At 36.5% G+C, this 12,214-nt stretch overlaps 1 protein-coding gene across 2 annotated transcripts in view; it reads left to right on the forward strand.

Annotated features, from left to right (window-relative positions):
- Window positions 1-12,214, forward strand: part of LOC129378015 (guanine nucleotide-binding protein G(olf) subunit alpha) — a 71,627-nt gene that overhangs the window by 23,240 nt on the left and 36,173 nt on the right. For both annotated transcript variants that reach the window (XM_055058258.1, XM_055058259.1), the window contains exons 3-4: window positions 2,165-2,219; window positions 2,369-2,488. In XM_055058258.1, the coding sequence (XP_054914233.1) occupies window positions 2,165-2,219; window positions 2,369-2,488 (175 nt within the window). The remainder of the gene's footprint in view (window positions 1-2,164; window positions 2,220-2,368; window positions 2,489-12,214) is intronic.

The raw sequence follows: 12,214 nt of genomic DNA on the forward strand, positions 1-12,214 counted from the left end.
AAGCAGGCTAATCTGATTTGTGTGCATGAAGAAGAACGCTAGCATTTTAAACATATTTAAAACAAAATGTTTTAAAGTGGCGGCTAAAAGTGTACAGCTAATTACCTGCAAGTCTGCTTACAAATGTAGCTGTTTTCTTATTTTACGTATTTGTACGACACAATCACTCCTGTAAGTTTGTTTCTGTAAATAACGCATGCTATTTTCAGCAACTGGATGGATAAAACATTAATATGCCATATGTTTACATACTACTGCTGTAGCTAATGATTGTTTTAGGAATCGATTATTCTGACGATTAATCGGATAAGAAAACGGACCCATTCTGCAGATTTTTCATTTGATCACTTAAGCAGTCTTCATACAATGTTAGGAAAACATTAAAATATAAAAATAAACAAATAATTTTAAATTAATTTTTCCAATCAGAATTTATTTAAACCAATCGAAGCTAAAATTGCTAGTCGAAGACTTTTGGTTAAAACATATTTACAGACAAAGGTGTTTTTTTTTTGTTCTTATCTAAAATGCAAAATATTTTCTTAGTTATTACTCCAACTGTGTTGTTTATTCAGGAAAATTTCCTTTTTTATAGCCTGTAGAAGGATTAATCTATTACTGAGTTAGTTGACAATTAATTTGATTAATCTCGATTAATCCGATTAATCGTTTTAGCTCTGCTACATTCAAGAAATCATAGATAAATCAGCTTTGGTTTCCTATTCTTTATTAGAGGAGTATTTTAAGAGCGACATGTCAAAGGATACATTGAGAGGCAAAGGTACAAAGAACTTGTGAAACGAGATCCATCCTAAAAATAAAAATCACTTCTTAATAGATATAAATTTAGCAAAATATTCACCATGGATCCAAATGGAGTTTTCACCATGAATCAATGGCTCATTATTTCCAGTAAGATCCTGGCAACCCACCAAAGAGTATTTGTATTTTAGACTTTAAAATCTGGGAAGAATCATTTTTTAAATATTTTTTGCTTCTAATAAAATGGTGGAAAAGTGAAACGTTGACGCATCAATAATTATTGAAGCTGGTCGTTCTGGTAGTTTTATACATAATCATAAATTCAGCAGGTCTTGAAAGTGAAGTTACTTCTGGTTTAAGCTCTAATCATATAATATACATGTAAATTTAATCCGAGACGTACAAAGAAGTTCATTTTAAGTTAAACTTTAATAAATGTTTTGTGTTTGTGCGTGGCTTGCCAAAGTAATTTTAACCAAAAACAGACAGATAGACATTTCTGGTCATGGATTGTATGATTTATTTGTCTTTCTTTTATTAGAACGTACGATAGCAACAAATTTGTAACAGTTTTTTGTGTTTTTAAGCTGCTTATGGAGTCCAGTATCATTTTTGGGAGCAGTACATGCCTGACCTGTGTAGCTTTGGGCTAAAGGAGGCACATTGTTGACCATTTTTACCATGATTTCGAAGATAACCAGAAGGTCTGTGGACCAACTGTGGGTCGATGTCCAAAATCTGAACACATTGAGCAAAAGAAGCGCAGAATAAAAAGACTGAAAACCATCTTCTAAAACCATTTCCTGGTTTTAGAGGACATGTTCGGTCCATAAACCTTCCATCCTGATGTGTGTCCTTCCTTTGCTTCCAAACTGTCATTTTTATCTTTTCTCTTGTATTTTTCCTTCCTTGTGTCCTCACTTCCTTTGTTCCCTGTGTCTTTCCTTGATTTAATCCTTTCTGGTGTCCTTCTGTGCTTCATTTCTTCACTATCCTTACTTTTTTTCATCTTTCTTTTGTTAATTGTCTAACTTCCTTCCTTCTATTTATTCTTCCTTCCTTCTATCCTTTTTTCCTTCCTTCCTTTGCTCCTTCCTTTTGTCCCTCTTTCCTTCGCTGGTTTTGTCCTTCCTTCCTTTTGTCTTTCCTTTCTTTCTTCGTTCCTTTTGTCCTTCCTTCCTTACTTCTTTCTTTTCTTCCTTCCTTCCTTCCTTCCTGTCTAAAACCATCTGGATAAATGTCTTTGCTACATTTAGCATTTACATTTAAATCAAAGTGACAAACTGAATTTCAGTCTAAAGCCTTTATAAAAAATGTGTTAGATCCGTCTGTGTGTGCTTTATTTATTTATTTTGTTGTTTTGGTCTTCACTTCCTCATCAGTGTGTCTTGTCTCCATGCAGAGAAAAGAAACAGAAAATACAGGACATTCGGAAAAACGTGAAGGATGCCATAGTGGTGAGTTTTCCTCTGAGAGTTTGTTGTTGCATCCCATTTTACTGATTATTATACCGGCTTTTTAGCACCCCCCCATATCCCCTCCTCCTCCTGTATTCATCCTGCTTAGTGCCTTTTCTGTTTTTTTGTCTCCCATTTCTGGTTTATAGACTATAGTGTCTGCGATGAGCACTTTAATACCCCCAGTCCCAATAGCCAACCCAGAGAACCAGTTTAGGATCGAATACATCAAAAGCATAGCACCACTCTCAGACTTTGACTATCCACAGGTAAGTGCCTTCTCTTTTAAAAACTTCCTGTGAATGTGTTTTTGCTTGTGTGCTGTATGCGTGTGTTTTTAATCTCGCCCCCACCTCACAACGCGCGCTTACGTGGGCGTTAGATGCCATGTGATATAATGGGTTTGGTGTTTCAGCGGCGAGGTATGTCGGACAACGGCGATGCAGGAGATAAAACTCAGGCCGCTTTTAGCTGGAAATTTGCTGCTTCCTTCATCCCGTCACACATTTCTACAGAAGCCGTTTACATTCAAGCGGATGAGAACGGGAACCTGTCGGGCGGCTCGGTTCCCTGTTAACCGTGTGGATTTGAATGCACACGGGATTCTTCTGTGTGTGTGATCAGCCATTCAATAGCACGAGGTCATGTGTTGGAAATGTAGATAATGTTTTACATAATTCTGAAAGTGTTCCTTGTTTGACACTGGCCGTGTAGTGCCACAGAGCAGGAATGACGAATTGATAAAGAGCTATAGATAGATTTTTACTGTAACCGAACAGAAGTGTGAACGGTTAATCTGTAGTCCGCCTGTTGGTCTGCGCTCCGGAGAGCCGGCTCTATAGTTCACTAACACAAAGTTTCACCAAGCATTTTGGTTCTAGATAGTAGTCAAAATATCTTAGTTTACTTTAAATACATCCAAAAATGACTTATAAGTAACATTTAAGCAAGATATAGTGTAGGGGTGTCCAAAATGCGGCCCGGGGGCCATTTTTGGCCCTGGGGTGAATTTTGTGTGACAAATCAAGACTGGCACAAACATGGCCTTCCAACACCTTTTGTAATTTTTTCAATTATGTCTTCTTAAACTGAAAATGTTAAGGAAAACATACATAATTGTTCTTTAGTTACTCTTTTTTTATTTAATAAAAACACGTAGCAAGGTTTTTTGTTTTTTTTTACTCAAAAACAAACTTATTTGGCAATAAAAGAGAGGAACGTTTGTAGAAGAAAATTCTTATTTTTGTTACTGGGAATAAACTACAAACATTTCATGACCTTCATGTTGAGCCCAAAATGACTATAAATATTACATGCTTTATTTACTGATGTGCAGGTGAAATAGAAGGAATTTACCACATTATGGGTTATTAATTGGCCCCTGAAAACTTCATGCAAAAAGTTTGGACACTCCTGATGCAGGGGCTTGTTTTAAGTCAATATTTACTTAATATTGATGAAAAACTACCAGTTCCATTGACAGATAATTTCATTTATAACAAAACATTCTCCTCATATCCTGAGTTAAATAATCTGCCAATGGAACTAGAACTTTTTTATCAATATTAAGAAATGATTTGCTTAAAACAAACTCCCATATCTTACTGAAAAGAAACTAATTTTGTCTTATTTCAAGCATACTAAGATATTTTCACTAGACACTAAATAAAAAATACTTTTGCAATTTTGCAATGTGGCTGTTTGCTTTCATTTGCTTTATGAGTTGAAAATAAATAAAGAAAGTCACTGTCAAAATGTTTATTCTGAGAAAATCAAAAGACCAGTGCAAGAGAAAATAAATTATTTTCCAACATTTGGCAAAATTCAGAAGGAATTTTATATATTTTTTCCTAATTATGTTGCTACAAATCAGTTATATTTAAATTGTGCACACTTTTTTAGGTGCCTTCCAGCAGAAATAAAATTATTTTTTATTAGTTAGAGAGGTCAGAGGTCTGAATTGGCTCATCTCTGATTGGAAAAATTGGGAAGCGTCGATTTACCAGCCGGCCAATTTTCTTAATTTTGGGAGATCAGTGGTTGGCCGATGCTTACATGTGAAGTCGATCTTATCCACTGATCTTATTTACCTCAGCAAAGGTCTAAAAATCAGCCACTGTCCTCTTGTGCGACAGAGATCTGACTGACAGACCGGCCCACCAGGTCATGTCTGTTAATAATCAGCTCACTGTTGCCAACTCAGCAACTTTCTTGCTACGTTTAACAACATTTCAAACAAAAAAACATTGGCATCAGTCAAAATCAAAATCAGCATGTCAGGCCTTTTAAAGATGGGTAATCTGTGTTCAGCCAGGAAGCTGCAGCAGTAAAAACAGGATAAATGTGCATCTGCACCCTTCTTTTTTTTCTTGTGCATAACAGAGCGGGTGAACTGAGTAAATGCAAAAAAATAATGCAGGGAAATAAAGTTATTCAAGCAATCTGTGAAAATGTTTTTGTCCCCCAATTTTTATAACAACGTTTGCTAAATCTGCTAGTGAGGTTTTTGTTTTGACGCAGTCATATTGGGAAGTTTTTAGTTTGAATTGCCTTGAATGGACTTGGACTAGGCCATGCCACTTTTTTTTTTGTTTAAACTCCTCTAAAACTGACAGTTGGACATTTTCCTTTAGAGTTTTCTCAGAGACACCTTAATTCATGGACTTAAAGTCTTCCAGGTTCAGAAATAGCAAAGCAGCTCCAGAACTTCATACTAGATATTTTCATGTTAGACTTCCCAGAATGCATACATTTCAAATAGTTTTCTTTTATCTGCGCCATTTGCAGAATATGGTTATGTTCTGCGAGTGGTAGTGTGACAGACCATTTCTATAAGTGTAACAAACCTTTATTTTTCCTTCTTGCACGACGCTGGTTTTAACCTTGAAACTTTCACTGATGCCATTTTTGCCCAATCTCCATGTCGTTGAATCATGAACTCTGACCTGAACTGATGCATGTTAGTCCTGTAGTGCGTCAGATGTTGTTCTGGGTTCTTTTGTGGCCTTCTGAATGAGGCATCGTCTCACTTTTGGAGTAAATTTGGTAGATTGGCTGCACCTGACAAGGTTCCTTTCTGCTCTGTGCATCTTTGTGGCTTCATAACTGTCTCCAGACTGATACTTTTATTTATTTATTTATTTTTTGCTATACTTTTTAAGAAATCTGATAAAAGCTAGCAGGTACTGATATTAATACTTATTATTTAAGTATGATATATCATCTAACTTACAAACTTTTGAAATGTTTGATTAAAATATAGGACATAATTTAAAAAAATTATAAATGATTAAAAAATAATTTGACAACAAATCAAAGCAAAACTATTTTTATGGTTTAGTTGAGAAACTATAATAAAAATAAATACATTTCAAGATGAGATCTTAAATGAAAGTATCGATCTTATCATGTTAGTATCGATTAGGGCTGGACAATAAATCAGCAACAAAGTATATTGTGATAATAACACGTCTGACAGAATATTCAGTATGAAATTCATAGAATATTTGTTGAATACTAATTCAGAACTCCACTGCATTCTGGCAGATGAAGGCAGAGGAAAGAGTTTCTCTCGGCCGGCTCAGCAAGTTTGGTGAACTGGCTCAACCAGATAAACTGGTCGAGCCAGTTAATCTGTGGAAACACTTTGGACTCTGAAAACCACAATGTGCAGAATCTGCCACTCAATTTGCTACTTTGGATGACTCGCTCACTCTTTAGTTACCTAGCAACAACTTGCTAACTCCCTGGTTACCTAGCAACAACCTGCTGAGTAACTGGCACGGCAGCAGTTTCAGGTTTTGCTCTCATGCCTCATAGATGCTTAAAAAAAAACAGTGGGGTGGAGTAAAAACTGTGGGTAAAATAGGAAAGTTCATGCCACCAGTTTGGCACTATTTTAGATATTTAAAGCAAAAAACTAATCAATAATTATAGATAATTGTACATAAAATGCTTATATTGTCATAAGTTTTTCAGCCATATTTTTCAGCCCTGGTATTGATCCGATGCTTATACCAACTAGTGTCTATTGTCGATATATTTAGTTGAGGTAAATTTCATATAATAACTACTGTGCTCTCCCTCCCCCACCAGTTGCTGTGTCACTCACTCCAGCAGTTCTTTTTATTTTAAATGATATTGTTTCCACGTACCTTCCTCACACGTTAACCACAAAGTTTCACCTTCGAGCAGCTTTATTTAACGTTGCATCTTAAGAACCAGTTGGGTGTCAGGTTGTGTGAGGGGCCCCGGGGCCACAGGAGAGGCAGCGTTGGGTTCCCATCCCGAAAGCGAACAACATGGTTCTGTTTGGAGCGCCTGAACTTGTCATCAGTCTCGGGCTTCACTTGTGCCGTCAGTGTCGCCACCACATTGTCGCTCAGCGCCACCAGGCATGATATCCGGTGTCCCGGCCCATCCAATCGGAGAACCGGGGCTTTCATCTGGTGGCGCCGTTTTGAAACGTGGAAGCGCGTCTTGGTGGGAAAATACTGCACGGGTGATGTCATGTTTTGTGATAAGAAAGAGAAGAAGACAATAACTTGGGTGTTACTGAAATGAAATGTGTGTTTTTGCCAAACAACCAAGTAGTTAGAACTAAATGTACTTTTATGATAAGTATAGAAATGATTCACATCATCTGTTGGAGGACCTGCAGCTTGTGAATGTTTTATTTAGTTTGCTTTTTAGATATGTAATGGCATTACAATTGTGTGAATTCTTATGTCTAATGTGTGTAAATGGATTGAAATGGCTGACCAATGTTGGTGTTATCAGTTTTATCTCATTCTAATCAAATATTCATTGTCTTAAGATTTTATATTTTATACATTCCCTTCATGTTTAAAGGCGAATGGCTTGAAGTATAAATTTGTGGCATAATGGATGGAAGGATCATCCACTGGATACATTATATCTTGGTGGTAAACTGATCTGGTCAGTTAATTGGATTTTCTGTTTTTGAGTATTTAATTTTTAAAAAATTTGGATTTTTTTCCCCCCACTCGTTGCTATTTGTTTTTTTCCATTTGTTATTTTTATAACTTCAGTTTGACTGACATTAGATAGGTGATTTACTTGGTTACTTATTTCACATCCCTCTTTGTAACTTTCCAATTCTAGTTTTAGAAATGGCTCTGAGGGTATTTATAGTACCATCCAATCCAAAGAACAAACCAATTGGCAAAAATCTTTTATTTATATATATTCTAATTTGCAAGTATGACCTTACTTTGTGATAACTCCCAGCTGGTGCACGTTGAGCCCACATAGAGAGGATATAAGGATCAATGAAACGTCGCTCTCTCGGATATAAATTCACCGGTGGTTGGTACAAAATGCGACACAATTTACTAAAACTGCAAGAGGGCGAAGCGGCCCTCAACCACAGCATTTAGGTGAACAAAAAGGTCGTGCCAGTTTATCTGGGAAACACTCTGGACTCTGAAAACCATAATGTGCAGAATTTGCTACTCAATTTGCTACTTTGAATTGATGAACCTCCGTACATATTTATGTGATCTTTCAGTAGGATATTCAAATTCAAAATAAGGGAAATTAAATGGAATACATGGAAAAATTAGTTGTTCAAAACTTCCCAGTTTGGGATACATTTACAAATAGTTTTTGTTTGTCTGTATTTCAATATACAATACATTTGAATAAATGCTTTCCGACACTTTATTATAGGGAGAAATGTTCAAGTTTTTAGACAACTTATCATTCTTTGAAAGCATTTAAATTGACTATTTTTCCAAACTCCAGAAATAATTGTATTAAATGATTCAATTTTCCATTAATAAACCAGCTCCAGTTTTAAAAGCAGTGGTGGTTCTCCTTTAGTTTCCCAAACCGCCTCCTACAAAAAACAAAACAAAAATCTGGAGCACAATAACAACAACACTTTACACCTTTTGTAAGGTGTAAAGTGTTGCCTGAAACATTTATTTAGTGTTTCAGGCAGAAAAGGGGCAGTGAAAGGGAAGGGGGAAACCATGCAGCAAAGTTCATGAGTTCAGGAGTCAAACCCGAGACCTTTTGTAAGGTGTAAAGTGTAGGAGGGGCCAGCAGTGCGCAGCAACAGGTGGGGAATGGGAGCACATTGCTACTCTGTGTTTGTTTAGCGAACACATCTGCCTTAACAACAAAAATGTAACAATACTTCTAAGCCGTAACATCGATACAGTGCTGGGCTGATCTGTCGATTATATTTTGGATTACTGATTATTAATTGTATTGCAAAAGGGTCAGGGGTAATGGAAGTTTTTTTTTGTGAACCAGGTGAATAAGCTTTTCTTTTTTTTAATCTTAAATGCAAATGTAAATATTTTTGTTTCATTTTAGCTTAATTACCCCTCTGAGTGTTGGTCCTTCATCAGTATTTGTATACTCCAGTTAATTAATCAATTACTAAATTAGTTGGCAATTATTCCAATAATTGATTTGTTAATATGATTAATTGTTTCATCCTTAATATGATGCAACATTTTAGTTTGTTTTTAAATGACTTTTTTACGTTTGGGTGTTCTGATGCAACTTGACTTCTCTGAACTTTAAACAACCTGAACGATATAAATGTTTTATTATATTTCCAAGAGGCCATTTATTTAGTGTTTCAGGCAGAAAAGGGGCAGTGAAAGGGAAGGGGGAAACCATGCAGCAAAGTTCATGAGTTCAGGAGTCAAACCTGAGACTTCTTGCTTTACTGCTACGTCACGTGCCGCCCATGACGTTAAACTTTTAACAGTCTTAAAACTGTAACTTTTAAAATCTACAGAAACATTTTCTGTAACCTACTTACATGGTAGTCATGAATTGTCAGCAAGTACAAAATGTCCCATGTTGGATAACTCCTGTTCATACTCTTAAAAATAGTTTTTTATATTTTGGATGTTGGCTTTTAAAATAACCCAAAATGCCATTTAATTCTTTTTTTGACATTTTGCTCGTTTAATCGCAGAAAGAGCAGAAAAAAGCTGCATTTATTTAACAGCTTTGAAGTGTTGGAGTTAAAGGTTTGGTAGTGACTGAGGACCTTAGGTTTTTCCGTCTCCTCTATCTTTAGTATAACACGAAACAGAAAGTGCGAATGCAAACGGTCGTCTATGCAAATGGAAACAAATGCCTCTGCTGTAGCAACATTAGCCACTCGACAGTGTCTTTCAAATGAACTGGAGCAAATTCAAATGAGCCTTGGCCTATGATTTGCACTGTGTTGTTTTTCTGTTTCACACTTGTTGACGAGCACCAATGTTTCTGTTTAAAACAGGTGTGGTTCTATAACCGAAAATGGTTCTAAAACTGGTAATCTAAGTAACTACGTAAGCGACGATTAGCCACATAGTACAATTTCTTCCTAAAAGTTGAGTCAAGACTGTTGGATTGTTGGTAAGCATCATCATTTTTGGTCCAGGAAGTTTTTCCTTCTTGTTGAACACTTGGCATGTATTTAGAACCTCATATTAAAAGCTAAAAACCCTTTTACCATCCCAGGTCTCCTTGTAAGATAGCCCAGGAAAGCCAGGTCTTTTTGCATACATTGATCATGATCTGACTCAGATTTACTACAAAATCTTGTTACTCGTGATATTACAAATCCACAATATTTCTTTGGCAAGGTATTTCAAAAACTGCGACCCAGTTGCTGGCAGCACGTTACTGTCTGGGGGAAGTAAATTTAAGCAATAATGAATAAGGTTCCTGAATTTGTAGGTGTGTATACCAAGGCTTTAATTGTCATTATTTTAAAATTTGTTTACTGAGATTACAGAAAAGTCCTGGATTTTATTTAGTTGTATATTCAGAAGGAATGGTGCTAAGCTTCTTCCTGGCTTCCAAAAAACACAAATTTGGATGTTTGAAAATATTTCTATTCATAGAAAAACATTTATAGTTATGCAAACTATAGGAGTGTCCCACAGCTTTTCTATAAAGAAACTAAATTTGCCAAGCTAAACCAACTGTTGGTTTTCAGATAGCTTTACTAATTTTGCTGTTAATATAAGGGCAAAAATGTTATCCCTGGCTTGTATTTGGTTAAGTTTATTGAATAATAAAAGAGTAAAAAAAACATTTAAAATAAAAGAAAACAACAGAACAGTAATAAAGTATATTTACACCCACCTGTTTTACATTTGTAGCATAATCTGATAAATTACTATTCACATTAATGTGATTTTAGCATTCTTTATTATTTTCTATATCCATATCCACAACTAGTATAAGGAATTCATAATTGCATGCAATATATCGTCAAAATATGAGTCAAAACTGCTTTTCATTGGTTCATTATGAACCATTTAAGTCATTCGAGTTTTGCCTTAACTTGTACTGCAAAAACACAAAATCTTACCGTGTGTTTTTGTCCTAGATTCGGGTAAACTTGAAATAAGTCTAAACAAAATTACAAATAACTTTTAAGAAAGAAATGAAAGTTTGTTTTAAGTCAGTAGTTTCTTAATATTAATTGAAAGATAATTTCATGTATAGTAATAAGTGAAATATTTTAAATCTATATTAAGAAAGTTTTGCCTTATTTTAGAAACTAGAACAAACACACTTGGTAAGATTTTGTGTCTCTGCAGTGGTGGATTGTATTTGTGCACCTCTGCTTTTTAAACCCAGCAAATGGTGGCGAGTTTATGTCATTTCTTTTAAAAAAAAGTCGTTGGCTTTTGCTGAATGCAGAAAGTAAGGCGAAAGAATGCTTGATTTTCCAGTTCAGACTGTTTTGATAAGTCAAATGAGATGTAGGCCATTTTGTCCTGTCTCAGCCCTGACCTATATGATTCAGTTGACATTACATCACGGACTATACTTGATTAAACTCAGTCTGAGCAGAGAGTCTGTTCCCGTGGAATGGAGGCAGATTGGGAAGATGTGAAACAGTTAAAGAAACATAAAAACTTGGGTTAAAGCAGCAAATTCCCTCCTGGTCTCTTTCTGTGTTATCAGTTCCTCTGTAGGGCAGAGCACACACTGCATTTATTGAAAAGCCCAATGTCACACGCTTCTGTGGAAAAGAGCCCTAAGGATCACACACCCCCACCCTCCTCATCCTCACTCCATCAAGCCCAAAACGTCCTAGGACTTTGAGCCCCTGTAAGAAAAATAAAATCCTAATCTCAAGTTTAGCTAATATTAGTAGAAGTGGTTTGAAGATTGATTGAGTGCAGAAAACTCAGCTTCAAACCCTGAGAGCGAGGGTTACTTGAGCTTATTGTGCGACACCGTACGAGATCAGTGGAGTTTCTCCACGTTGAACTTAATCACCGGATCCGCCGAGAGGAGATCTCCCGGAGCATGTGATCATTTATCAAGCTGCTCCTCTCCGCTCCTCTCTCTGGTTCGCGGCTACTCCCCCTCCCCTGTAGGAGCGTAGAGCCAGTGCTGAGTGCAGAGAGTCATGTGGTGGTGCCAGGGTAGAGGAGGAGCCCATCCAGTCTGAAAGACATGTTCACAGGAGCCGGTAAAGGCTGAGCGCCCAATGGTCCCTGCACAGGGCAAACAGAGAGTCCTGGGAAATGTCTTAGAGTCATGGGAAGAGACCCTCCCTCCCCTTCCCCATAATGCTCCTCTTTGTCCAGGAACAGGAAATGAGCTGGAGATGGCATCATTCTGATAGATGCCTTCTTAATGTAAAGAATAGGTTACTATATGTATATTTTAAATGACATTAAGCATCAGAAACATTTGAATCTCCATGCTTTCTTCCATCTGAATCAAGTTTTATCGTAATAAAACTTATTACAATTATTAGTTGTCATGTGATGTCACACTTCCATGAACTTTGTAACTGACCGCCATCTTGGTAGGCAGTTGCTATGGAGTTGCTATGACAACAACAAACATGGTACAAGCTTAAAACTAGCTCTTACCTTGTTCCTATCTAATGGTGCGTTCACACCAAAAGCGCTGCACGCGTCAAAAACGCATCCCAAGCTTCAAGGTCAAAGCGTGTGCAACTTGAATGTGGACGCTTGAGATTTTGCTCT

Source organism: Poeciliopsis prolifica, unplaced genomic scaffold, assembly GCF_027474105.1.
Source record: "Poeciliopsis prolifica strain line A6 unplaced genomic scaffold, Auburn_PproV2 SCAFFOLD050, whole genome shotgun sequence".
Taxonomy (NCBI): Eukaryota; Metazoa; Chordata; class Actinopteri; order Cyprinodontiformes; family Poeciliidae; genus Poeciliopsis; species Poeciliopsis prolifica.